Genomic DNA, 26,549 nt, shown 5'->3' on the forward strand with positions numbered 1-26,549 from the left:
AGGGCTTGTAATTCAGAGATCACACGTCCTGCCTGAAGAGGAAATCTGTTTCCAAAGGGAGGCCAGCTCAACTCTACTTTAAAGCGGGCTGTGGCAGCCCATGGATGACTGACGGCTCAGAGGCACCTTTCATCTACCTGGATATACAGCCAGCCATGGGTGTGGCGACAGGAAGAAAAAGTGACTCAATGTGCCCTATACCTTCCCTACCCCACCTCTCTATTCCACAGTCCCCTAACAGAGAGCAGGTACAAGGGTTTCTTTTGAAGCAACTTTGAAAAAGAAGATCAGTTTTTCTTGGGAATTAATGTTAATAATTAAACTCCCTGACTCCACAGTGCGTATTAGCCACCCTCATCCCCAGGCTCTTTCCTTTCTTCAGGAAGCAGGAGTATTCTCCAGCTCCAAAACTTATAGAAAGAATTGACTACCTCACAAAAACTTCACTGGACTCCTTCTCCAGCAGGAAGCGGGGAGAGGCAGGTGGATTTCTGAGTTTGAGGCCAGCCTGGTCTACAGAGTGAGTTCCAGGACAGCCAGGGCTACACAGAGAAACCCTGTCTCAAAAAAAAAAAACAAAAAACAAAAAAACAAAATAACAAAAAACAAACAACAACAACAACAAAAAACCAGAAAAACCAATATATATATAGATATATAGATAGATAGATAGATAGATAGATATAGATATAGATATAGATATAGATATAGATATAGATATAGTGTGTGTATATGTGTATGTATACACATACATTTATTATATATATACATGTATATATATGTGTATATATGTGTGTATATATGTATATATGTGTGTATATATGTATATATGTGTGTATGTGTATATATATACACATACAGTGAGGGAGGGAGCCCTCTAAGAACTGCTTGGTCTGTCCAGCCCCAGTGTCGAACTTCCTTGGCCAATCACCAGGTGACCTCCCTGATTAAGACCTGGAAACACCCAGTGACTAAGTGATCAAGGGGCAGTTCTGCAGGCAAAGCTTACCAGGGAACTGCTGTGAATGTGTACTCTACATACCGGAAATGTCTGTGCCTCCTGGACTTGAACATCAACCAAGAAGGCTTGTTATCTACAGTAGCTTGCTCCCCACGTGCTCAAGGCCACTCTGCCCAAGATGATTACAGGAGAGAAAGGCATCGAGCGGCCTTGGGTGCGTGTGGCACACAGAAAACAGCTCCCAGATTGCTGGCAGCCACAGCTGGGTGAGAGAAGACAGCTCTGAGTCAAGGTTGTCCAGTGGGAGGGCATCCCCCATGGCTGCTGCTTCCAGCTGGGGCAGTGTCAACCATCACAGGTCTCCACCAGGGAGGCCTTGACTGCTTATCTGCAAGCAGGACGATTTTGTAGCCACAGTTCCTGTCCATGCTCTCATAGCTTTGTGAAGCTAGGCTATGAAAATACATGCTCAGAACGAGACTCTGGATGTCTTGCTTAAGATCTCTGAGCTAGTTAGGGCAGGTCACGCAGAGGACATGCCCTTTCCCAGCTAGTAGGCCAGTATTTGGCTCATCTAGCTTGTTTCCTCCCATAGAATAAGGTCAACACCCACCAGAAAAGACAGCTGAAATAAAATCAGTAACAATACTCTCAGGAGAAAAGAGGTCCCATGAAGGAAGCTCTTGGAGACAGGCAGCTTCTTCTCTTTCCTCTCTGGATGAGGGATCTCCCCTCCTCAGTGTAGACAAGTCTCCCAGGCAAGCCTCCCCTCTCCTCAGGGTAGATAGTCTCCATTCCCATTGTGATATATTTCTGATAATTTTACTCTGTACCATTGCTAAAACCAGGAGAAAACCATCTTTAGTTTCTTGAATAATCCAGCAAGTTCATAGCTGGGCTTAAATCGATTGGTTGATTGCATTTATCCCTCTAGAAAACAGTCTCAAAATGTAAATTTACAATGAACTTGACAGAAAAGAACAGAACCAGGAAGCATATTTAGAGATATACAGTTTCTAGGGCACCCTACAGTCTTGTAGAAAAGCCTGTTCAAACTCTGTGAAAGGAATTCCTGCAGATATGATTTGGTGGTAGTGACCTTGCCTACTGTACACAGAAGCCTGGGTGTCATCTCTAGCTAGAATCAAGAACTAAAAAAAAGGGGGGGCTGGTGAGATGGCTCAGTGGATAAGAACACCCGACTGCTCTTCCAAAGGTCCGGAGTTCAAATCCCAGCAACCACATGGTGGCTCACAACCATCCGTAACGAGGTCTGACGCCCTCTTCTGGTGTGTCTGAAGACAGCAACAGTGTACTTACATATAATAAATAAATAAATCTTTAAAAAAAAAAAAAGAACTAAAAAAAAAACCTAATCTATGGGAAGAAAGATGTTAACGTGGTAATGTATGCCAACAAAGCCCAAATTTATGTTTATACAGATAAAGGAACACATGGGCCGAATCCAAAAACAAAATGGTAAGACGTCCATCCCGGAGGACAGATCTGGAAACTAGGGATTAAGATTAGAGGGTCTCTTTCCCTTTAAATACTTCCCAGTGAAACATGGGATTTGAAGTTTGCTACTTTACCACAGAAAGAAAATCAGAAATTCTGCCTGAGGTGAATGGCCCGTGCACTGGGGAAGGGGTTGGGGGCGTGGGGGAGGCTGGAGGTGATTAATAGCAAACCCATTCTCTGTGGACTCTCCCTTAGTGGATAAGCAGGCATCAAGCTCACAATCAGCCTTCAGCCCAGACAATGACAAAGCTCCACCCACTGTCAACACCTTTCACAGCCAATCAGTAGCAGCTATCAGGCGTTTGACAGTTATCTCCTCAGATGTCTAAGATGAAAAAAATGTGCTGTCTTCTGAGAGGGAATTAAAAAAAAAAAATCAATTCATTCACTAGGCTTTGCACTTAAAAATTCAATTCTGCTACTAAATTGAGGGAGGGGGAGGCTCACAAAGAAAATGCTCAAAAGTACTTATCAGTTCATCACACTGCGACTGCTGGGGGTAGGGCATAGACAGTACAAGTTCTCAGGACCTTTTTCCTCATTTCCTTACTCTCATGTGTGTGTGTGTGTGTTTATGTCTGTGTGCACATGTGTGTGTGTAGTTTGTATGTGCATGTTTGTCTGTGTGCACATGTGTGTGTATGTTTGTATGCACATGTGTGTGTGTTGTGTGTGTATTGTGTGTGTGACTGTCTGTCTGTCTGTCTGTCTGTCAGGGTAAGAACCGTGGACACACCAGGACAGGCACTCTACCATCGAGCTACACTCCTAGTCCCTTATCTTAGTTCTTTTCCTTAGAAAACTAGTCTTGATGACTTGTAGAAACAGAGAGGATATACAGAGGAAGATGAGCAATGATGTTGTCTATTAGAGAGAGTAAAGGCCTTTCTACATACCGTACTTACATATGGCACAAATAATAACAAAAACTCCTCCACAGTACAAGGGTGGGAACCACTAACCAATATTTTAAAGAACTCTTTACATAGAGATCTCTTAGGGATGGCACTGAAGTCTAAATATGAAAATTGTTTATGCTTCATCCTCTGCCTTCTACAACAGCCTAAAGATAATTTAAGGTGGCCTCCAGGTAGATTTTTATACAGACAGAAAGCTTCACAGATGAGATGAGAGTTAGGGTAGACCTTTCCACACATATTATCATGAATGTGTTCAAAACACTTTGGACTTTTGAGCATTCCGAGTGCTTGAATTTTAGATTGGGAATGCCTGTGGCTTGCCTGTGATACAGTTGGGGTCATGTGCTGGATAGCTGACTTCCAGTGCGGTAATGTTTAGAGTTGCTGGGATCCTAAGGAATGGAGACTGGCAAGCGAGTACTGGAAGCATCACCCACAGTAGCTATCATAAGAGGGTTCTCATGCAAACAATGAGGTGGCTTTCCACGCTCTGGTTTCCTGTCACACCATGTTGTCCTTTCACAGAAGCTCCTGCTACTGTTAGACAATCCACCACAAGGTAGCCATTGGAGTTAAGCCCACTTCTACGAGCCTCTAGGACTATGGTGTGGAGCTCTCTCTTTTCTTTGTAAGTCACCCCGCCCCCACCACACACACACACACACACACACACACACACACACACACACACCAGGTATTTCATTACAATATAAGAACACAGACCATGCAGAACATTCAGCCCACACTCACCTAATTCATTTCTCCACTCAACAACTTCCAGAAAGAACATTAAGGGACAAACCCATGCCCACGCCATTTCTCACCCATCAACCCTGCTATATCCACCACTCAGCAATCAATTAGCCAGAACTAGAGTGCTCTCGATGGAAGTACAAGTTGATCAATGGCGGCCACAGGGATGACAGCTGCATCCTTCCCCTCCCAGAGTGCGTGATTTAGGGGCTCAGAGTCAGTGCTCTCATCAACCAAGTCTGAAGAGATCAAAAGATCACCTTCAATATGGGCATCATGTCCCAAGGGCCAGACCACGCGTGCAGCAGCTAAGTGTTTGGGAGGTCAGGAAGAGAGAACATTAAGGGTGACTTGGTTGAGAAGACACATTTTGAAGCGGAAAGGACACAAACGAAGCTTTGAAGGGTGGGTAGGCATAAATACGGCATGCTTTCAACACAAAGGGCTCACGATTGCTAAGGCTATATGACTCATCCTGGAATACTCAGCCCCAGACTCTTACCGCTGATGCTGGAATGAGCTTGGTGACTGCCTCACTACACAGGAACAAGAATGGGGGTATCACTGTGACTTAGTAAGACTGACCACATAAAGAAAAAGTAATGGCTGCTGGGTGCAGCTCTCCAGCCCACAACCTCATGGACTCCTTCACATGTCTAATCAGAGAATATATTTTGCTCACCACATGATTTCCTGGTCACCCACAGAAGCCTGGAAGTCCCCTATCTAGGCGAGAGCCATGGGTGCTCACCAACAAGCTCTCCAGCGAAGCAACAGTAGAAAAGGGTCTCTGGCTTTCAGGATTAAGGATAGAGCTTTCTAGACAGAAGAGGCCACCACGCTAGCAACGAACTTTGAGCATCTTGTGCATTTGCCAAATAGCCATTTCTAGTCTGCTGATGCTAAATGCTGGGAGTCCCAGGCCCTGATCCTCTCATCACAGGGTGGGTGTGCTTAAAGAAAAGATGCCTCCTGGCTCCGTTTTAGACAAAGCTGAGTAGCTAACGTGACAGTGGTTTTCTTGGTGAGACACACAGTTTGTACATGTGTCTTCTGACCTCTCTCCCTCTTCCCATGAAGCAACTGGTATTCTACCATGAGCCTCCACATTAATATTCTTATGGCGTCCTAGCTATCCCACTCCCAGGTCTTCTCCTCTAAATACTACAAGTAGATTAAATTCCCACTCTTTTAAGATTTTTTCCCCCCCTGATTCTATTTATATGTTCACTTGGGGCAGGGCATGTATACCAGAATGTAGATGTGGGAGTCAGAGGACAACTTATGGAAGTTGGTTCCCTCCTTCCATCATGTGGGTCCAAAGGACCCAGCTCAGGTTTTTTTCCTTTTTGGGGTGGGGGTGGGGTGGGGTGGGGAGTGGGAGTTCAAGACAGGGTTTCTCCGTATAGCCCTGGCTATCCTGGAACTTTCTCTGTAGACCAGGCTGGCCTCGAACTCTGAAATCTGCCTGCCTCTGCCTCCCAAGTGCTGGGATTAAAGGCGTGTGCCACCACTGCTCTGCTAACTGCATGTTCTTTATAGCAATGTTGTGAGGCTTTGTGGTTTGAGGCACCCAAGAAGGCCTGGCCAAGTATTGGCAGCTGTAACTCACTATTGATCGCACTCAGTAAGACTAAATGAATGATCACTCTCACTTCCCTCCACAATTCCATCAAGGGGTCCAACTCTTGGGGAAATGAGAATCAGCTGGCTTCCAGCATGGTGGGAAGGTTCACTCAACTCAATGCAGAAGATGGCTCTGCATCCCAACAGTCAATCAGACTGAGCGTCCAGAAATGACACCCAAGGCCACCATCAGAGGAGCTCCAGGAAAAGCTTACCACATAGAGCTTGCGCCAGATGACGGCCCATTCTCGTAGCGTGTTTGTGAGCTCCTGAACCAGGGGCAACTCCCCGGGAATCACGGTCTCATGCTGCCTACAAGGAACCAAAAGGATGCACACTTTACTGCACAGGATAGGAGCTGCCTTTCCTGACCACCACACTCTTGACAATCCAATGCAGGAACACAGCAGCTGTGGTTGGAAAGAAACCAATCTGCCCCTGGAGGGGGGCATATACTTTAGAGAACTGGAACATAGGTAAACGTGAGCAAAAAAAGAAAAGCAAGGAACTGAAAACAGCATGGTCCACAAACTAAACTAAGTTTTTGCATGGCACAGGGTAAGCCCAGACTCTACTTTCTTGTGTTGATTCTCTCTGAAAGTGCCAGCGACCAAGCCAGGTTATTACCTGGTTCCATCTGGCAGCTGCTTCGTTTCGTGGAGAGGTTAGCGCCATATGACCTCACCCAGTCGCCTGAGGACTGGTCCATGCTCTCCTCTAGAAAGAACGAGGGTTTCTTCTCTCCTACTGCTCCCCAGCATGGCAATTGGAGACAAACCAATTTCCTCACTCACATTAGGCATAACTGTGTTTACTCACTTAAATCCCCCCATCGTGTTCCTACAATTATCAATAGGAGAAAGATAGCAAGGACATGCAGAGTACTCAGGTAGAGTAAGACAATATATTAACACAGATGTGACTCATGAAACATTTCTTACATGCTAACTATGGAAAACTACAAGTGGTCCCTGACTTAGGGGCCTCTGGTTTTGCAACCTGAGGATGGCTGTAATGGGGACACTCACTGGTATTGGCTTTTTACTTTCAGCATGGTGTTGAACCCACTACATGAGGTACGGGCTACTGTATCTTCCAATAGGCCTTGTGTTAGATGAATTCTGCACAACTGTCAGCTGATGCAAATGTTCTGAGCGGCCAGGCTAGGCTATGTTTCATAATTTAGGTGAAGTAAATGCATTTCTTGTTGTCCTTTCTTATTAGCATATATTATTGCACAGAATGGCAGGCTTTCTTGAAACACTGGCTTGTGAAACTTTCAACTCTGGAGAGTTTATAATGATGTAATCACAAGTTCAGGAACATCTGCATTTGCTGACTCAATACTTTGAACACAGTAAACTGGGCATCCTGCCTTTCACTGGCAGATCCAGTTAGAGCAGCACTACTTTGCCTTTACAAGTGACATTCCGTGGCTGCCCAGAAATGGCCCGCTGGGAAGAGGATTCCTCTGGGGGGGAGGGGGGGAAATATTCCAAGTGATGGGTCTACTGTGGAAGACCCATGAGAACTTGAGCACATCTCTACCTCTTGTCTTAAAATGTGTGTTGGAACTTCTCATCATGTCTCTCTAGTTCAGAGATTCCAGGATTTTGGGACAGCCTCCCTGGCACCAGCCATGGGATCGAGTTCTACTTTTAATTCTCTTCCTGTTTTGAGTGTCCTGCTTTCCTCAGGTGCCACAGAGTCCATGCTTTGCAGGACAAATGACACGGGCAAGAAATGAGTACTGAGACTGAATGGATGCTGTCTACACAGCATGTTCCCACACACTGCTTCCCTAGCGCCTCACGCCAAGTGCATCATCGGTGCACACCATCAGTGTCTTCCTATAGGGAGCTGTGAAAATCCTGAGGTGTACTTGCAACTACGATGTATTCGCGGTTCAGAGCTGAGGGAGGACAAACTGATGTTCCTCCTCCCCAGATGCCCACATGGATTCACATTCACAGACCCAGTGAGCAACCAGCAACTCCGAGAGGAAGTGAAAAGCCCTCAGAGTTCATCACTGTGCTTTACTGTCCTGGGGGAGGGTGTCAAGGAGGAACAAGGGAAGAGAAGGCAGAAGGAGGAGTTCAACGAGGCAAGTGAAACCAACGGGAGGAGAGAGACATCAATAGGTGAAGGACATTCTTCCGTGGCCACCTTACATCTCCATCACTTTAGTGGTCTTCCTGGATGGGAACTTACCCTCCATCTTCCACGGTTGCCTCTTTCAAATGGATGTATGTCTCAGGAAAAATGCCCTGTGGAGAGAGAACTCTTGTTATATGGACATTAAAAACACTCAAGGGCATGAATACTGCAAGGTGGGCTTTGAACACCTTGGCCAAAGGAAATTCCCTACTGAGTTGGCAGGGCCAACACTTATAATGACCAACGGAGTTCCAACGGAGGAAGGATGGAAAAGCTGAAACAGGGGAAATTAAGGGTTTGGTTTAGGATGCACAGGATGTTTTGAAAATAAAGAGTCAAAACGCCCCCATCAGCTGGGAGACCCAACAATGGCAAGGAGAGTAATACTGAGGACCTAGAATCTGTACAGAGCCTACGTGCGTGCCACAGTGCATCCATTAAGGGGCCTTGCGTCGTGAGACAAGCAGCTCATACTTAAGCTTCCTACACTAATACCCATCAGTGCCTCCACTGAAGACCAACCTCACATCACTTTTAGCCACCTGGCCATTTCATCATTGCATAGTCTCCGATGGTTCTCCACTTTATAACCCTAAAAGGCATTTCTATATCAGTACGATGACACTGCTCACTAGAGAGAGAGTGTACAAAAAAGTCCCAAGGGAAGAGCTGAAAACCACCGGGTGGGAACCAGAGAGCTGCCGGAAGGAAGAGATTTCTCAGTAGGCAGGAGCCATCCACGGGAGTTCTCTTGACTATCAAAAGTTCGTGTTTCATGGCGCAATACTCTCAAGAAGCCACGTGGGGACAGAGCCACTGGGTTTTGCTTTAGACTAGTTTACACGGCAGAGTAGGTGAACCAGCTGGCATCTTGGCTCAATTACTCCTAGCCTTTCTTATGGAAAGACTGGCATGCTCTCTGTGGACATTACATGCCAGGGATGGCTGACCACACAGGTAGTAGTGGAGGCAGCCCACAGTCCACAGTGCACCCTGTCATCCTTAGTAGGACAAGGAACCAGTGAACTCAGACAGCGGCTGCTTCGGTGGCCAGTTTCATGGGCTGTATTTGTCTATGTAATACTTTCTCCCTTTTCATCCTTTGCCAATCAAACAGTGAATGGCCAGACCAGTAGGGAATCAAGCTGATCTCAGCATGGTGATGACAAAGGGGATCCTGCATAAGGCCCCATTGCTTCAGCTAGACTGAGTGACACATTAGTGAGGAGGCACCCTTAACTCTCTCCATTGATGAGACCAACACCACACATAAGGTGACCTTGAGTTTCTCCAGGTGCACAGGATACAGAGGGACTGGGGAGTGACTAAGCAACAATCAAACCAACACAAATTCAATGTCACACTGAAGCCATGAGGCCACGGTTGATATCTGACAGAGGAACAGCTCTGATGGTGACAGGGAGGGAGTGAGAGTAACTAGGCGTCACCTTCACATATCAGACATTGTCACAAGGAGTTTGCATGTACTTGGCTGTATTTGTTTTGAAAATGCTCTGAGTCAATCCACACTGAACACTTGCCCATTGCCCTGCCCGTTTAATAAGTATCTGCCCAATTACAGAACTTTCATGTGTAATACCTCTATGTTTTTATTCTCAGCTTTCATATGTTTAATTGATGGCATTTAAATGTCTTCTTCTTATTGAAATTATCTGGAAGCAGTCATATTTTAATTTTTTTAAAAAAGCCCTTCATTGACACATAAAGAAATTAGATCTAGAGAGATGGGTTGCTTGGTAACCAGCGTGAGGACCTGAGTACCATCCCCGGCCTGCACATAAAGCTGCTCATGATGGTCAAGATGGTCATCTCTGAGCTAGGGATGCAGGGCTTGATGGCCAGCCAGCCTAGCTGAAGCAGTGAGTTCCAGGCTAGTGCGAGAACTTGTCTCAAAATATACCACGGTGGATGACATCTAAGGAATACATACTGGGGCCATACACTCTGTCTTCCACAGTTATACATTCGCACATGTGAATATAACGGTAAATTTTATGTTATCTAGCCTTTCACAATAGGAGAGTGAAGAATTCATAAGGAGAGAGGGGGTTCGGTAGGAGCAGTAAGTTTAAAGTAGTAATTATGGGCTAACAAGCTGGCTCAGTGGGTAAACGTGTTTTCTGCCAGGCCTGACACCGTGAGTTTGAACCCCGGGGCACACCTGATGGAAGGAGAGAATTGATTCCTCCAAGTTGTCCTGCAACCTCCACCTTCAGGCTGTGGCACATGAGCGCGCATGTGCACGTGCACACATGCACAGACACAAACATAAATGTGCTGTACGACATTGCCGAGGCTAGGCGTGTAGCTCTGGGACAAAACAGGAGTTTAAGATGTGGGTGGGAGGTTTTAACTGAACTTGCCTTGGTCTCCGAAGTAGCTGCGATGACGGGTGTGCACTGCTAGGCCCAGCTGTTCTGGACGGTTCCTATGATCTATCTTGAGTTTTCTGTTCACTTTTTTACATATTAAGAAAGGAAAGGGCTGAGAACTAAGTGAGTGGCCTGGGAATTATTTGTCTCTCTCAAACAAAGCCCTCCAATGTAATACTGCTAATCCAAAGGAAAAAAATCTGGCAAAACATCTGGCAAATCAAGAAGGTTTAAAAAAAAAAGCTGAATTCATAGTCTGGTGACTGGTCCCCGCTAAGCCCTGGGAGTCAGCCAAGCCAGGGGTACTCGGAAACATAAGCCAATGGTGACTTAGCCTGATGCTGACCACTGCAGACAATTTACTCAGGCATGAAGGCGTTGACATTCAGAGCTCACTCATTTTGTCATCCCTCTGTGCTGTTGTCTGCAGCATCATTGTGTCGTGGTGGCACCAGGCCATTTATCATCATCTGGTTTCTCTCCTAAGGCCAGAGCCAACCTGGGTCTCGCATTTCTGACATGCAGCCAGCCCGTCTCTCAGCTCTGCCTTACCTTTCTCAATGCAACAACCTACTCATGAGAATAAAATGATTCTATTTTATTTCAACCAGTTGTTTCTCCCCCATGGTATCCTGTCCATGCACCCACGATCCTGCCAGGATTAAGGATGACTTTCTTCGAGACTCCAGTCTTCAATTTGTAAAGCCACCAGTTTCCTTTTATCACGGCTCCAAATGACTAGGTTGGCTTACAAAGGACACCAATAATTTCCAGGAAAACAATGGGCCTTTCGATAGCTCTTTCCTTATGGCAGGAAAAGGAGGGACCAGCACGGGACAGCATTTCTTTTTTTTTTTTTTTTTTTTTTTTGGGTTTGGTTTTTCGAGACAGGGTTTCTCTGTGTAGCCCTGGCTGTTCTGGAACTCACTCTGTACACCAGGCTGGCCTCGGACTCAGAAATCCACTTGCCTCTGGCTCCCAAGTGCTGTGATTAAAGTCGTGCGCTACCATGCCCGGTGGGACAGCATTTCTATCAGGCTCATAATGAAGGGGTGTCACAAACCCAGCAAAATTCAAGGCTGATGCCTTTAACTCCATCTTTGTTTCTTGGATCTTCTCATGGAGAAATAATTTAGTTTAAAAAACAAATCAAAACTCATTAATGCAGAGCCAAGTTATTCATGTCTCTCTCCCTTGCCCCACCATGCTCGAGACAGTGTTTCTCTGTGTAGTCCTGGCTGTCCTGGAACTAGCTCTATAGACCAAGCTGGCCTCACAGAGATCTGCCTGCCTCTGCCTCCAGAATGCTGGGATTAAAGGTAATGCTGGGCCATTACACCTGGCCTCAGGTTTTTCTTCTTTAACAAAGGACAGAGGAGCTCTTAGTGAAATAGTTTTCTCCAGAAGGTGAAGTTTTTAAGCTTACAGGTTTTAAAGAACATTTTAATTAAGAACAAAACAAGCAAAAGTCCCAAGAATATGACAAACACACACATGGTTCAGGTGATGCTAACTGGATCATTTAGTATTCCAGTCAGACTCCTTGGAATGTAGTATTCGAATTAGTGGTGGTGGGCACCACTAGCTAGAGGGACCCAGACCTTAGGAAAGCACAGAATGCCTTAGAAGCCAAGGTCTTCCATGCTGGACAAATCCTTATGTAGGGTAAAGATCTTGAGACACTTTTTTAACAGTATCTCCTGGGTTTGGTGGTTGGTTCAGTTGTTGTTGTTATTGTGTTGTTGGTGGTGTTGTTAAGATCAAACTCAAGGCCTCTTGCATGCTAGTGTCTGCCGTTCAAATACTTCGGAGCTAAGATACCACTAAGTTACTCAGACTGGCCTCGAAATTGCCTCAGTCTCCTAAGTAGCTGGGATGACAGGTGTGCCCCTCCAGACACCCCCCCCCCGCTCCCCCCCCCCCAAGTTGTCCTTGATGTCTCTTAGGATTGTCTGAAAAAGTTCTCTGTTCACTTTTTTTTTTTTTTTTGCATATTAAATTTAAAAAGGAAAGGTCTGAGGGTGAAGTGACCTGGGTGGTCTTTGTCTCTCACAAACTCAGAGCAAAAAGTTGTTAACTTGTGGGGGTTGGGGGCGGGGCACAGAACTCTGGTGGAGGCCCAGGACAACCTTCAGCCCTTTGTTCTCTCCTCCCACTGTGAGATCCCTGGTTTGAACTCACAGGTCATTGGGTCTGTGAGGTGCGTACCTTCACCTGCTGAGCTATTTTGCCAGCCCAGTCATTAACTCTTGTTTTCTGACATACAAAACAAAACAAAATAAACCCAGCATCTACAACTGTGAGTAAAAATAACTAGTGACAGGGCTAAACCCACGTGCAGCAGGAGTGGGTGTAGTACCTGGCACTAGCTCCGCCCCAACCCCCTGGGCCTTCAATCTAGCCCTATGATACCCACATCATGACATACATCTCACTGCTACACTGATCTCTCCTGGAACACTAGGGATGCTGAAGTCAGCAAGAGAAGAAGCAAAAACAACTCAGTTGGAAATGGCATGTGGCACTGGGCTCTGACTGCGGGTGGAAAAGCTCAGCCATTAGGGCATGACAGGGACAAGGGGACTCACACCAGGGGGGACCTGGCACCTGCAGGGACAGCAAATGTTCTTTTGTTAGATTATGAGATCATTGAAGTGAGTAACATGTGTGTGTGTGTGTGTGTGTGTGTGTGTGTGTGTGCGCGCGTACACAAGTATGCAAGCACTAAGCTTGAAGAGTCACCAACTTCAGCCACACTCGCCTTTGGGTTTTGGGTTTCTGTGACCTCTAGCTTGAAGGCAGGCTCCGAGTCCTGAGATCTGTGGGTTTCCCTGGCCAACGGGCATGGACTATGTCTGGCTTGCAGTGTGGTCAAAGAGTAAGAACCGTGAGATTTTCTACCCTTTCTGCCCTGATAAATTCAAGTTTTTCTCACCCTCTGCTATGGGCTCTCCAGCTAACTGTGAAATAATAAAGCCCTATCGACGCTGTTCTCGTAGAAGCAGAGTGCTGGCACATTTCAGAGCTCCATAAGCAACATCAAAGGGAAAGTGCTGACACAGGGTCAACAGCGAGCCAGGGGCACATTAACACAGCCAGGAGACCATCTTTAGTTTGATGATGAGCTGCCCTGACACTGTGAAAGGAAACCATCCAGGCCAGTGTTTTCCCCAGCTCTGCCCATGGTGAATCACAACAAACACAGTTATAGTCTAGTACTATACAAAAAAAAAAAAAAAAGGCAATAAAAATCATGAATTACATAAACATAAATATTCGAATATCCGAAGTAAACATGTCACAGGTGTCCCTGTTCTTCAGTTTTGTTTTTCTGTTACACACCAGGGGGAAATCTACTAAAATGACTCCAAGTTACTCCCTGGGCCTCGTAGTGTGAAATCACCAACCACTCTGGTTTGATGGCATGAGTCGGGTGACATGACCCTTCAGTTCTGACAGTGTATGATTGGAAGGAAGTAAAGGATACAGGGAGAAGTGGGTCCTGCCCCTTCCTCCCTGACAGATGTCCCTAGGGCTGTCCGTCCTGCTGCCTTATTCAGCTTTAAGGGTAGACAGGAGGAAGCCTTCTCTTGAGTCAACTGCTAGGAAAAGTATCCACGGAACCTGCGTGACTGCTCTTGGGGCACTGGGGCTCAAATATTTGATTTCAGATCAAAGGAAGAATCATTGAAGGGAAAGCAAACCAGCTGTAGAGACGCAGGTCAAGGCGTCCCACAGCACAACACAGAGCCACAGGCCGTTGGGGGAAGAGAGCAATGGAACAATGTGCATACCTTTTTAGATCTGTTCTGGAGCGCGTATCCTCTGTACCAGCCTGTGGGGGGAGGGGCAAGAGAGGGGAGAACAGAAATCATTTTATGTTTTCTGGAAGGACAAAAAGGCATCCGCAGCATACATTCACATGTTCTCTTAGCAATCCTGAGCTGGAAAATAAGAGATCACTATCAGTGAAATCTAGAGCAGTGGTTCTCAACCTGTGGGTCGCAAAGTTCTCTGGGAGCCTTTCATGGGGGTCATCTGAGACCACGGGAAAACACACACATTTACATAAAGACTTGTCACAGTAACAATATTACAGTTATGAAGTAGCAATGGAAACAATTTTATGCACCACAACGTGAGTAACTATATATTTAAGGGTCCCGGCATTAGGAGGACTGAGAACCACTGCCTTTGTGAACCATCCCATTTCTTACCCAGTAAAGATCGATTTGAAGGCGGAATTCTTTTATTAGCCACAAGACTTAGAAGTCTGCCCAGAGGGGGCTGAGAGATGACTCAGCAGTTAGGAACACCTGTTGCTCTTGTGGAGGACCTGGCCTGAGCCTCCCACGGGCTGAGATGACAATTGTGCACCAAACACCACACTAAAGCTTTAATTCTTTCCTAAAGTTCCATGAAGGGATTTATAGAGAGACATTTTCTCATTTATCATGGCATATACAACTTAAGGTGTCCACAAATAAGCATTTTATATTAAAAATGACTGAACACATTTTTTATAGTCATGCCCGCCTAAGGCATCAGCGTGCTCAGTAGCCAGCTTGCCTCAGGAAGCCTACTGTAAATAGAATCCTGTAAGTAGACAGTGAATAGACCCAATCTGTAGTTGGGATCGGAGGCATCTGGCAGTAGGCCTCTAGAGCTGGCTCAGGTTTGTTATATAATATCAATCAGAAAATAGTCCCATACTCTGTCCATGTTATAAGAAGAGAATGTGGCTAACCTCTCTGGGTACAGATTAAGTAATGATTTCACAAATTTTAAGTTATCAGTGAAACTAAAAAAATTAAGGAATTTGCTATGTGTTGGAGAGGGGGTGGAGGGGTGGGGCTTTGGCACGGAATTATAGTCTGCATCATGGGACATGGTGAAGAAAACACTGGTCTCACTTTAGGAAACCAATGGGCGGGAAATCATGCTAAGCCTTCCAGATACATTGACCATTCCTCCCATGACTCAAGAGTCTATGTCCCTCCATAGTCTTGATTCTGCTAAGATATGAAAACAGTTTTGGGCAAATGGCTGGCTTTGCCATCACCCTAGATCAAGGGCAGAGCTGGAGGCCCCACTGAGAAAGAGCGGGTGAGGCAGTTTTCACTTCTCAGGCCCTATAAAACCAAGAATTCACAAGACAGACTGACCCACTTAGCCAGAAGAATGTATCCTGCATGCCTGTAAATGGTGTTCTACACAGCCATTCATCCCAAAATTATGTTTCCTAAGATGGGGGGACAATTTCATTTTAACCTTCTAAGAGCTTGTGTCTAGAATCACACACTGTGTGTATAACTGCTAGGAACAATGTGCAAAATTATGATTCTGGACTTGTCCAAGTGAATACTCATTTTCTTTGGCAGCAGGCATAGTAAGCACCTAATCTACAGCTGCGAGTTTGACGGTATTAATAATGGTCACAGCTCTAAGACTGCATGCAACTACTAATGATTGCTAAGAACTCCAAAGGCTATGACTATGGCGCACAGTTGTTGGAGAGTCCTATATATAAAACTGGGTTGCAAAACACACAAGAACAGTTTTCCTATTACCCCTCAATATCTAATATAAAATCACAAATTAAAGGCAGTTTGCGGTTGTGATTATTTGTATACGTTTGGCCCAGGGAGTGGCACTATTAAGGTGTAGCCCTGTTGGAGTAGGTGTGGCCTTGTTGGAACATGTGTGTCATTGTGAGTGTGGGCTTTAGGACCCTCATCCTAGCTGCCTGGAAGTCAGTATTATGCTAGCAGCCTTCTGATGAAGATGTAGAACTCTCAGCTTCTCCTGCACTATGTCTGCCTGGATGCTGTCATGTTCTTGCCTTAATGATAATAGACTGAACTTGTGAACCTGTGAACCAGCCCCAATTAAATGCTCTTCTTATAAGAGTTGCCATGGTCATGGCGTCTGTTCACAGCAGTAAAACCCTAAGACAGCAGTTAACCTTCAGACAATGAAGGGTGTATCAGGAAGTGATCTGTAGTCTCAAGAAGAGAACAAGAAGAATGAAATGGCAGGTATGTTCCCAGGTAATTACAGTGAGAGCAATGGGCCAGAGGGGGAGTCTTAGCTACATTTTAGTGAGACAAGGCTCCAAAAAATAATTTGCAGCCAATCATAGCAAAATGGGTTGCACTTCTGGGGTAAGAAGTCATTTCGGTGTCTTGGGGACTGCCCCAGTCCAAGATAAAAGCATCTCCTCTCAAAGCTGCTAATTCCAAGGGCAAATTAGCTCAATTTATCTAGCTCTATATAATCTTCATCCATCAAGACTATCATCGGCCCATTTCATTCACCTGTCTGGGGATGGTGCTGTGTATTTTCTGGCATCCACCTAACAGTGTCCCTACACTGGTTCTTCTCCCTCTGTGGTAGTTCAATAAATATTAACTGTGGAGAAGAAGAGTTGTAACCATGTAGATTACATAAATGAGCTGAGCTGAGGACATAATACTAAGAGCATGCACTCAGAGGCACACGTGCAAGGTCTGGGGGCACGGGTACTTGATTAGATAAGATGATTAAAGACAGATCATTCTAAGAAACTAAAAGGAACCAGGTGGGAAAATGACAAGGAAAAAACTCCCAGACAGAAGCAAATCTAATGAGAAGACCATGAGGCAAGAACTCTGCCCAAGACAGAAGAAGCTCAAAGTGAGTGAGAGCGACTGGGAGGAGGCCCCAGGAGGGTCAGACAGGAGTGTGGGCCACCATCCTGGGCACCCATTACACTCACCAGGGAAACTTATTTTACTTGGTTCCTGAGCGGCCTGGGTCTCCTCCCCAAATATTCTTCATCAAGCTCAGAATCAGAGCTTCTCAAAGGATCCCTAGGGACATCAATGCATCGGCAAAAGTGTCACCTCAGGCAAAAGTACCATATACCGTGTGAAGCCTGAGCTTTAGCCTAAGTAGGAGAGTAAAGAGGGAAGGGGAGAAAGGTGCTTACATGACATCAAGTCTTGTGCAAATAAAAAATATAAACAAACAAATAAATAAATAAAGGCATTCTAGAGGTCATACAGGAACGGATGAAGGGAGGTGAGAAGCAGAAGCAGGGAGGAGACTGGTGGCTACACTGAAAACGGGAAGCGACGAGAAGACCAGAAGACCGAGCCTATATTTAGAAACAGCTTGAATTGCTCATGGCTTCACTGGCGATGAGCAAGCATAGAGGAAGAAGGGGTGTTCAGCTCTTGGGCTTATGCAAATGGTACATAGTGTTACCCTACGGAATGAGAAGGGTTAAACAGGGAAAGCCTTGGAGGGTGGTAGAAGGCACAGGCAGCATACCCTGACCCATAGGCTTCCCTACCTGAACAACAACTGAGTCCTTATAGGTATGACATGGAACCCTGTCCTGTGCACTGCGGAGGGGAAATAAGAGGGGTCAGACCAGCATGGCAGCTCAGAGCCCAAGTAGGGTCATAAAGACGACCATCACTTAACAGTTGACCATGTCACTGAGAGGGAAGCACTTCTGTCAAATGCCAGGATATGAAACAAAGGTCAGCCCAGAGAGAATCGAGGTAAGAGAGATTAACTCTAGATAAGAAATGTGACCAGGACCTTGCCTCTTACCACCGTAACCACACAGGCACAATAATCCAAACATGGTAGAAATGAACAGCTACAATAGAAAATCAGATACACACGGAGTTGGTGAGGCATATGTGAGGGCTAGGTTGCAATCGTCCATAGCAAGGGGTTGGTTAATAGAATGGAAGATGGAAATGCCAAATTCTTAGTTGGATAAAAGACTAGAAAGAGTTCGGAAAGAAGTGAAACTCCTCCGAGATGAGGAGGTGTTAGACGGAACTGCTGGTTTTCATTACGGACTAATAAAAATAACTAGGAACAGAGAGATGGCTCAGCGCTTAGTTTATGGTGCCTGCCAACAAGTCTGATGACCTCAGTTCAGTCTCTAGAACCCACATGATGGAAGGAGGGAGCACACTCTGGCATCTTGGCCTCTTACCTCCACATACATGCTAGGACACATGTATGCCTACACAAATAGAGAGGCAGGCAGGCAGACAGCCAGATACACACACACACACACACACACACACACACACACACACACACACCACACACACACACTAAAATATAATTTAAAGCTTTTTAAACATTTAAAGTTATATGTCTTTAGGACTGGTGCAATTTACAACCGACATAAATATGGATAACTCCTGGCAAGCCTGGCAAAGGTAAAATGAAAGCAGTAGGTAACAGGTCTATTGTGATAGTGTGGAGCTGTCTAAAGAGGGAGATAAGACAATGTTCAGGGGTGGGGATGGGGTCCTAAGACAGTGTGGAGGTTTGAATATTAATGCCCCCGTAGCTCATGAGCTTGAATATTTGGGTTTGCAGTTGGTTGACTGTTTGGGCAGGATTAGGAGGTGTGGTCTTGTTGGAGAAGTGTTGTCACTGGAAGTAGGCTTTGAGGTTTCAAATGCCCATGCCAGGGCCAGTATGTCGCAGCCTGTGTATTATGTGTAATGTATCTGTCTGTCCTCTCTGTCTCTCTGTCTCTCTGTCTCTCTGTCTCTCTGTCTCTCTGTCTCTCTGTCTCTCTGTCTCTCTGTCTCTCTGTCTCTCTCTCTCTCTCTCTCTCTCTCTCTCTCTCCTTCTCTCCCTCCCTTCCTCCCTCCCTCTCCAACTGGTGGATAAGATGTAAGCTCTTAGCCAATGCTCCAGTGCCACACCTGCCTGCTGCCACACTCCCTGTCATGATGATCATGGACTTATCCATTTAAATAGTAAACAAGTCCCCAATTCAAGGATTTTTTCCCCCCAAATAAGTTGTCTTGGCAAAGATATCTCATGACAGTAATAGAATACTAAGACAAATTACATTAATTCTGCTTGTATTTCCTGATGATATGCACTTGCCAAAACTCCTTGAATTACATGAATTACAACGTAAAAAGAACGAGTTTTATGTAATTGTACTTTCCATTTTAAAAGATACAATTGAATAGCCCCATTTACCCACTAGAATGACTATGGTCAAAGAGACTGACTGTCCACAGTTAGCAAGGATTAAGAGTAACTGGGCTCTTGTGCTGGTTGGTTTTGGCAACCTGACACAAATCTAGACATACCTGAGAAGAAAGAATCTTACGTGAAAAAACTATCTCTGTAAGATTGGCCTGTGGGCAAGCCTATGTGATATTTTCCTGAGGGTGAGCCTAGCTTACTGTGGGTGGTGATACCGCTGGGCAGGTACTTCCAAGTTGTGTAAGAAAACAGGCTATGCAACCCTGTACACAGTGTTCCTCCATGGCCTCCACGTCCGTTCCTGCCTCTAAGTCCCTGCCTTGAGCTCCTATCCTGACTTTTCTTCTACAATGGACTGTGATGCCTTAACAGAAGATGAAATAAACCCTTCCCTCCCCAAGTTGCTTTGGGTCAGGGAGTTTCATCACAACAATATAAACCCCCAACTCTAACAATTCTCTTTTACCATGCTGATAATTTCTTCTAACGTCACAGATATCTTACAATTTAGCAAAACCCCTATGCCTGGCTATTTACTCAAGATAAATGGGAACTTACACTTGCAAGAATGCTTTACAGGAGTGCTTACTGATGCTTCAATTCTTTCAAGCTTAAGATGAAACTCAAGGAAAGTCGCAAATCACAGCATGCTTCTGTAATGAGTACCACTCAACAAGACAGAAAAGTTACTTCCGTGTAACTTTATGAATGAGTGAAAGAATCCAAACAATTGATGTGTATAACACCACTAACATAGGGCTGACCAGCAGGCAAAACCTAACAGTTGGTAATGAGATAAGAACAGCAGCCAATGGCCGGGGTGTTGGCTGTAAGAGAGGAGCTCAGGGCACTTTGGAGTGAGGCATACAGGCTTTGTCATCTGATGAGATGTATTCTACTGTGTATCTAGGTGCATGTTACAGCATATACATTTGCTCTGGTATTTGATGTCTTTAGAGGAAAGGGAAAGGAAGGAAAAATTATCAAGTGAGAAGTACTTTATAAATGAATCACCTCTAACAGAATGTTATCACTCAGACATGGCTGAGAACTTCAATTTGGCATTGCCTCTAAAATGAGTTTGAGCCAGGTACAAAAAAAAATAAGGCACCTTTCTCCGTGACTATACTTTTGTCTTGTGTCTCGTCGGCGACATTATCCCTCCTAATTACTCCTGGCAGGCTCCCAAATGGATTTTGAATGAGCTTGTACTATTCCTTGATGTTCCAGTGTGGACCGCTATTCATTTATTCAATCAGCAGGGCTAGGAAACCAAGACATGGAGTGTTTCTCTGCCCTAATGTTTACTTCATAGACGAAAAGGAGGGGAAACAAAAGAATTCACAGTTACACAGAAACAAATTTTCAAGCAGGGATTCGAGGCAAAAAGGAACGAAAGCATATGTGGGGAAGGCAACTTCAGCGGATGAGGGAAAGCATGGTTGAAAATCTCTGAGGAGACCCATCAGGGCTGAGGTTTATACTGCACACGTGACCATTCATTCATTATACATAAAACACTTCTTGAAGTGGATGTATCAGACATCATCTTTAAGGAGGAAGTAAACAGATCCATAAACAAGTAACCAAATACAAAGAGCCCTTTAATGGAGCTGACTGGAGACTGGTGCACAAAAGAGTGCGCTATGAATGTGCTCCAGACTCAGGCAATGACTTGGGAATGCTGAAGACTTTCCAGGCAATGAAGTATGGTTCGATGTGTGACTTACAGAGTGTTCCACACAAGCACCTTTTATTTTGCCATCACAAGATAAACGTGCTCTCCTGCTCACGAGCATATAAAAGATCAATAAATTATGTTTATCCTCTCAGAAATGAAAGGCCAGAAACAGGGAGGGAGCTGCTGTTTATATCTGGTCTGCATGACACATGGGGCAGAGAGGAGGCAGCCACAGAAGAGGAGCAGGTGCTTAATCCTGTTGTTCTCCCTTTAACTGTCTCCTGCCTGCTAGCTTAATTAGGCCAGAGCCAAAGGTTGCACCCCTGTGGACCAGGTAAACCTGTCAGTTTCCAGGGCCGGAACCCAGTGAGTTACCCTTCAAAGCAGCCGCCTTGCAGAACCTCAGGGGATCCTGAGCCAGCTGGGTGCCAGCCCTCGCAGGATGGAGGACATCTTAGTATGAAATCCCTCGTTACAGAGGACAGTGGTCCCTCTTCATCCGTGGGGAGCATCCCTGCTGCCTCCCAGAGCCCTGAGCCTCAGCTGTTCACATCGAAAGGCACAGGGCTTTCACAAATAAGCTGCAAGGTGAAAGAAAGAAAGAAAGAAAGAAAGAAAGAAAGAAAGAAAGAAAGAAAGAAAGAAAGGAAGGAAGGAAGGAAGGAAGGAAGGAAGGAAGGAAGGAAGGAAGGAAGGAAGGAAGGAAGGAAGGAAGGAAGGAAGGAAGGAAGGAAGGAAGGAAGGGAAAAGGGGAAAGGGGAAAGGGGAAAGGGAAAAGGGAAAAGGAAAAGGAAAAGGAAAGGAAAAGAAAAAGGAAAAAGAAAAAGAGAAAAAAGAAATTCACAGGATGTAAAGATGATACAGGAGGTCAATTCGATACTGTTGCATCTTTGCTCAGGATCAATCCATCAGCCCTTTGACTGGCGAGACTGACAGCTGATGCTGGAGTTTGAAGGACTCAGAGCACCTGGAACCTAACAGCTTCACTACATAAGAATAAACAAGCAATCTGCATAGATAAACACAGGGTTGGTTGGTTGGTGTTTTTTCCCTTGCATCAAGCCACTGCTGCCTTAGTCTTGCTGTGAGGACAGCCAACTGGATGGATACTCAGAACACAGACTTTCAGAGGAGGCGACCTTAGTCCTGGGCCTGATCAGCATAAGAAATATGCATACTATCTGAGCAAGAAACAGTATGGCTTTCTACTTGAATTCCATTTGGTTTTGAGACAGGGCATCATGTCGCTCAAGCTGGCTTCAAGCTTGTTGTTACGTAGCCTAGGATAACCCTTAACTCCTAAGGGTTCTGCTTCGCGTTCCTGGAATTACGGGCATACACAGTCATACCCAGCTTCCAACTTTCTTTCCTTTTTTAATTTAGTTAATTAAAAAAAATTTTTTTACAATTTCATGCATGTATATAATGGATTCTGATTACTTCCACTCAACTTTTATTTTTTTTTAATCCTTGTAAATTACATATGTGCTGTGTCTGCATGTAGAGCTATGGATCTGAGTACTGGGGCCTCCAAAGGCCAAAGGCCTTTGCTCTGTACCTACAAGCCACACAAATGTAATGTGAGAGTGGGTAGGGCTGGCAGGACTGCCAGCGACAAGGCCTTGCTCCCTCACTAGCGGAACACATCTGGGCTCTGGAAGTTACTACCAATCTAATGCAGTGAAGCTTCAATCTCTTAAAAGTCATTGTTCAATAAGAGCACAGTCACACGCACCTTGCTTTTAAAGCCATTCCAGTATAAACTCTAACCCTGGCTCCAAATTTTTTTTCTGCTTACCTAGCAGAAATCAGAAATCTCTATTTTCTACTAAAAATAACTTCACAGACAAGCTCCAGATGTTAGGATAACTCCAGAAGGAGGGCCAAGTCACTGTGAACAGTCAAGAGGTGACACATCCAAATGTGTCTAAGTGCCAGAAAAGTGACATGTCTTGCCTTGGGAGCTGTCCCAGAACTTCTCCAGGTGGATCGACACGTTCACTCTGATTTCTGTGTCCTTAATCCTTAAGTGAATCTCATTCCAGGGTAAGGGGACCTGCTAACTACAATGCATTTTTTTTTTTTACAAATGTTCTCAGAGGTGTGACTGATGACAAGCCACACTGAAGGTAAAGGTCAGGCAGATGTGGGAAGTGACCACGCACGCACGCATGCACGTATGCACGTATGCATGCACACACACACACCCTCATCAAAACACCATAAAGCCTGACCTGCTTCCAAAGCTAAAGCCAAGAGTCTGCACGCAGAGCTTGTCATCAGATTCCGAGCTGCTGGGCTCACTGCCATTTATGTTTGGAAAGGCAGCTGTTTCTACAACTAGGTCACAGTGACAGTATGGATTAAGAATTATAACAAACCTCCTGAGATCTTGACTAAGATGGCAGCAGAAGGGTTTCAAATATATGGAGGATCCTAATGCGCCTTTCATCTAGTAAATTTGAAGTGCTTAGTAAGATGTGCATGCTTTTATTGTACAGGTTGAACATCCCTTTAAAAATCCAAAATGCAAGGCTCTAAAGTTCAAAACTGGTTGGACTGTGGAATGAAAATTCCACGCCGGACCATGTGACAGGTTCTAGTCAAAAGGTAGGTACACATACACACACACACACACACACACAAAAACCAAAAAACTCTATTAAATTACCTTCGGGTTTTGTGTAACAGGTGTATATGACACATAAATTAATTTAGTGTTCTCACTTGGGTTCCCAGAATGTTTTATGATATGTATGTAGTATGTAAAAACACCAAAAAAAATTAATAATAATTAAACCGAAACCCTCTGCTTCTAAGCATTCTGGATAAGGAGTGCTCAGCCTGCATATAGGAATGGGCTTTCTATCGATTCTCAGCCTTTTGGCTAAGATCAAGTGTAGGGATGGGCTTTCTGATTCGGGTGGAGTTACACTGGCCTTGTTCCATACGAAAGTAACATGTAAAGAAAGGGAAGCCCCGAAGGTCCACCCTTCTTACTCCTTTCAAAGTTCCCAGGGCTGCCTGTTGTCCCTAGTTCCTGTTCAAATATCTATGTTAGCCTCTGAGTCTTCGAAACCTACTCTGAATGCAGAGCTTTACTCTGTGCCTGCTTCTCAGAGCTCAGATCACCTTTGAGACTTTATTTTACTTGGTGATCTCAGAGTCCCTACTAACATCAGCCACCCATGCTCGTGAGCACTTGAGTGGCTTATGGAACCAATAGTCAATCAATGGATACGATCTCAGCCCAGAAAGCCAGGGCCAGAAGTAGAGCAGGTCCTGGGCTTGAAGCCATTTGTAGTAGCATTAGATTAATCACAGGAAAGAAACACACTGTGGTAACTAGATGCTGACACCTTATGCTTATAATGTAATATTCATATTTTTTCAATGCACCACTCTCTAATCGATCACTTCCAAGTCAATGAGTCACTGGAACATTTGAGATGCTGTGACAGCTGAAGCACCTTGTCCAGGGACGGTTAACTTAGACAAGAGTGAACTACCTAATCAAACAGGACAGTTAACTTAGACAAGAGTTAATCGAGCATAGTCTTCCATCGGTCTCTTCCCTCTGTGATCTCAGCAACGTCGCCCTGTTCTCCCCCATAGTAAGTGTCTGGTTATTTTTGTATTTATTTTCTTGTCTTGTATTTCTAGGCAAACCCCACGAGAGGCAGCAGCTGACTGGTCTCTCACTCATTTGAGCAGAGGTACCGTCTCCTGTGCTTAAACGCACCAGGCACTTGGTAGGGTGAAGCAGGTGTGGCTGAAAAAAACAAGGTGACTGTAGCTGAAGTGCTCGGAATCTGTCCACAAGCTCACAGATCTGAGGCAGAAAAGACCATTCATGGGCGAGTACGCGTATCTTGTTGGCAAATACCCTCCAGGGTTTAAGAAGCAAGGTGGCAGCACAAGTGACAGGCAGACCGGTGCCAAGGAGGAAGAACAAGGGCATTGGCTTCAGCTAGCATTCTCTTCTCTGACAGTCTCTGAAGGCAAACAACTCTCGGGGAACCACAAACAAGAAGCAGTATACTGCCTCTCTATCAACTCACTTCCTTCTTTCATCTTTAAGTAACAAATTAAGCTGGGGTGGGGAGTGGTCACAAGATCCAAGGAACAATACTGAGAGCAGTTCTCTCATTAAAGACTGAAGTCTAAAGTCAAAGATTAAGCTGGCTTGGAGTATCTCAAACATTTAAATACAGAGTCAGAATACGACAGCAGAGCGGTCATGGCTCCTGGTGTCTACCAACCTAATAAACACACATCCTCGCAAAAATGGCCTGTGGGTGTTTACAGCAGCCTCATGGCTGAAAGATCTAAACAGCTCTCATATCTACTTGATGATGCATGGATGAGCTGTAGTATATCCATGCAATGAAAGGGGGAAAAAGAGAAGTATTAATGCCTATTATAAGGTTCATGAAGCCTGAAAACACTAAACTAATCAGAAGTCAGCCACAAAGCACCACACACACTGTCTGGCTGTGTTACTATAAAAGTCTAGCACAAACTCACAGAAGCAGAAAGCAGGTTATGTGTTTGCCTAGAGCCAGGCAAATGGCTGGCAAGTGGCAGAGAAGGGGGTAATAGATGTAGATCATGATTGGCCCTACTCCCTGGATAGTACACTTAGTAATAACCACAGAATCGTGGACAGTGTGGGCAAACTGTGGGGCATTTGAGTTATATCTTAATAAAGCTTCTGTTTCAGATTAAGAACAAAAACATACGCAATAACCAAATCCTTGTGCAGCTGCTGAGGGCAGGAGTCTGGGAGTGCCTCCCAACGTGTCACAGGCTCTTACCTCACCTGCATTCACTCCAGGCTTTTGCTGAGGGCCAAGAGCAAGTCAGAAGCTAGGCTGAGCACCTGGAGATTAAGCCGGAGCCGGCTATGACTCTACAGCAGTTACTGCTCTTGGGGAATCACTCACTGAACCACAGGGCAGGAAGCAGCCACGGAGTGTCCTCAGTGGCATTCTGTTGTGGGTTGTGGGCAGAAATGTTAAAGAAAAATGTCTGGGAGGACTCAGCTCCATGCCAGAACAGTACACATAGATCAGGTATGCTTGTCTCAGAGGTGGGGTGGGGCCGAAGGTGCAAAGGGAGAGTCCCCAAATCACCAACAGGAAGCTGCAAGACATAAACCCCCAGAGGCCAAGAAATGGTGCCAGCCTTGCCTAGGCATTCTCTCTGGCAGTAAGTAATGTGGGCGTTTCCATTCTGTTTATTTGTTTTAAAAGAAGACGGGAGCAGGGAGGGTGAACCAACACAAGTCATTACTCGGCATTTCCTGCAGGTCTTCTGTTTGCAAAGCACTCCTGCCCCCAGTCCTCAACCACCTAAAAGTAATAAAGGAATTCAAGACTCAAGCCAAGAACTCGAAGTACTAAGCAGATACAAGAGCCTCCCCTTGAGTGTCGGGCATGCCAGGCACTATTTAAAAAAATGAATCCCATAAAAGAAACACTACTGGAAGGAATATAATCCGATGTCAAAAT

The 26,549-nt window shown here is 45.2% G+C and overlaps 1 protein-coding gene and 1 non-coding gene across 3 annotated transcripts in view; both read right to left on the reverse strand.

The window, feature by feature from the left end:
• Positions 1 to 26,549, reverse strand: part of Dock5 (dedicator of cytokinesis 5) — a 181,645-nt gene that overhangs the window by 99,979 nt on the left and 55,117 nt on the right. For both annotated transcript variants that reach the window (NM_177780.3, XM_011245170.2), the window contains exons 3-5: positions 14,126 to 14,166; positions 7,993 to 8,048; positions 5,997 to 6,093 (exon numbers count right to left, since the gene is read on the reverse strand). In NM_177780.3, coding sequence (NP_808448.2) covers positions 5,997 to 6,093; positions 7,993 to 8,048; positions 14,126 to 14,166 — 194 coding nt within the window. The remainder of the gene's footprint in view (positions 1 to 5,996; positions 6,094 to 7,992; positions 8,049 to 14,125; positions 14,167 to 26,549) is intronic.
• Mir6539 (microRNA 6539) lies at positions 7,730 to 7,839 on the reverse strand. The gene has a single exon (NR_105857.1). It is a non-coding gene; the product is annotated as a microRNA 6539 (primary transcript).

This window comes from Mus musculus, chromosome 14 (assembly GCF_000001635.26).
Source record: "Mus musculus strain C57BL/6J chromosome 14, GRCm38.p6 C57BL/6J".
Lineage (NCBI taxonomy): Eukaryota > Metazoa > Chordata > Mammalia > Rodentia > Muridae > Mus > Mus musculus.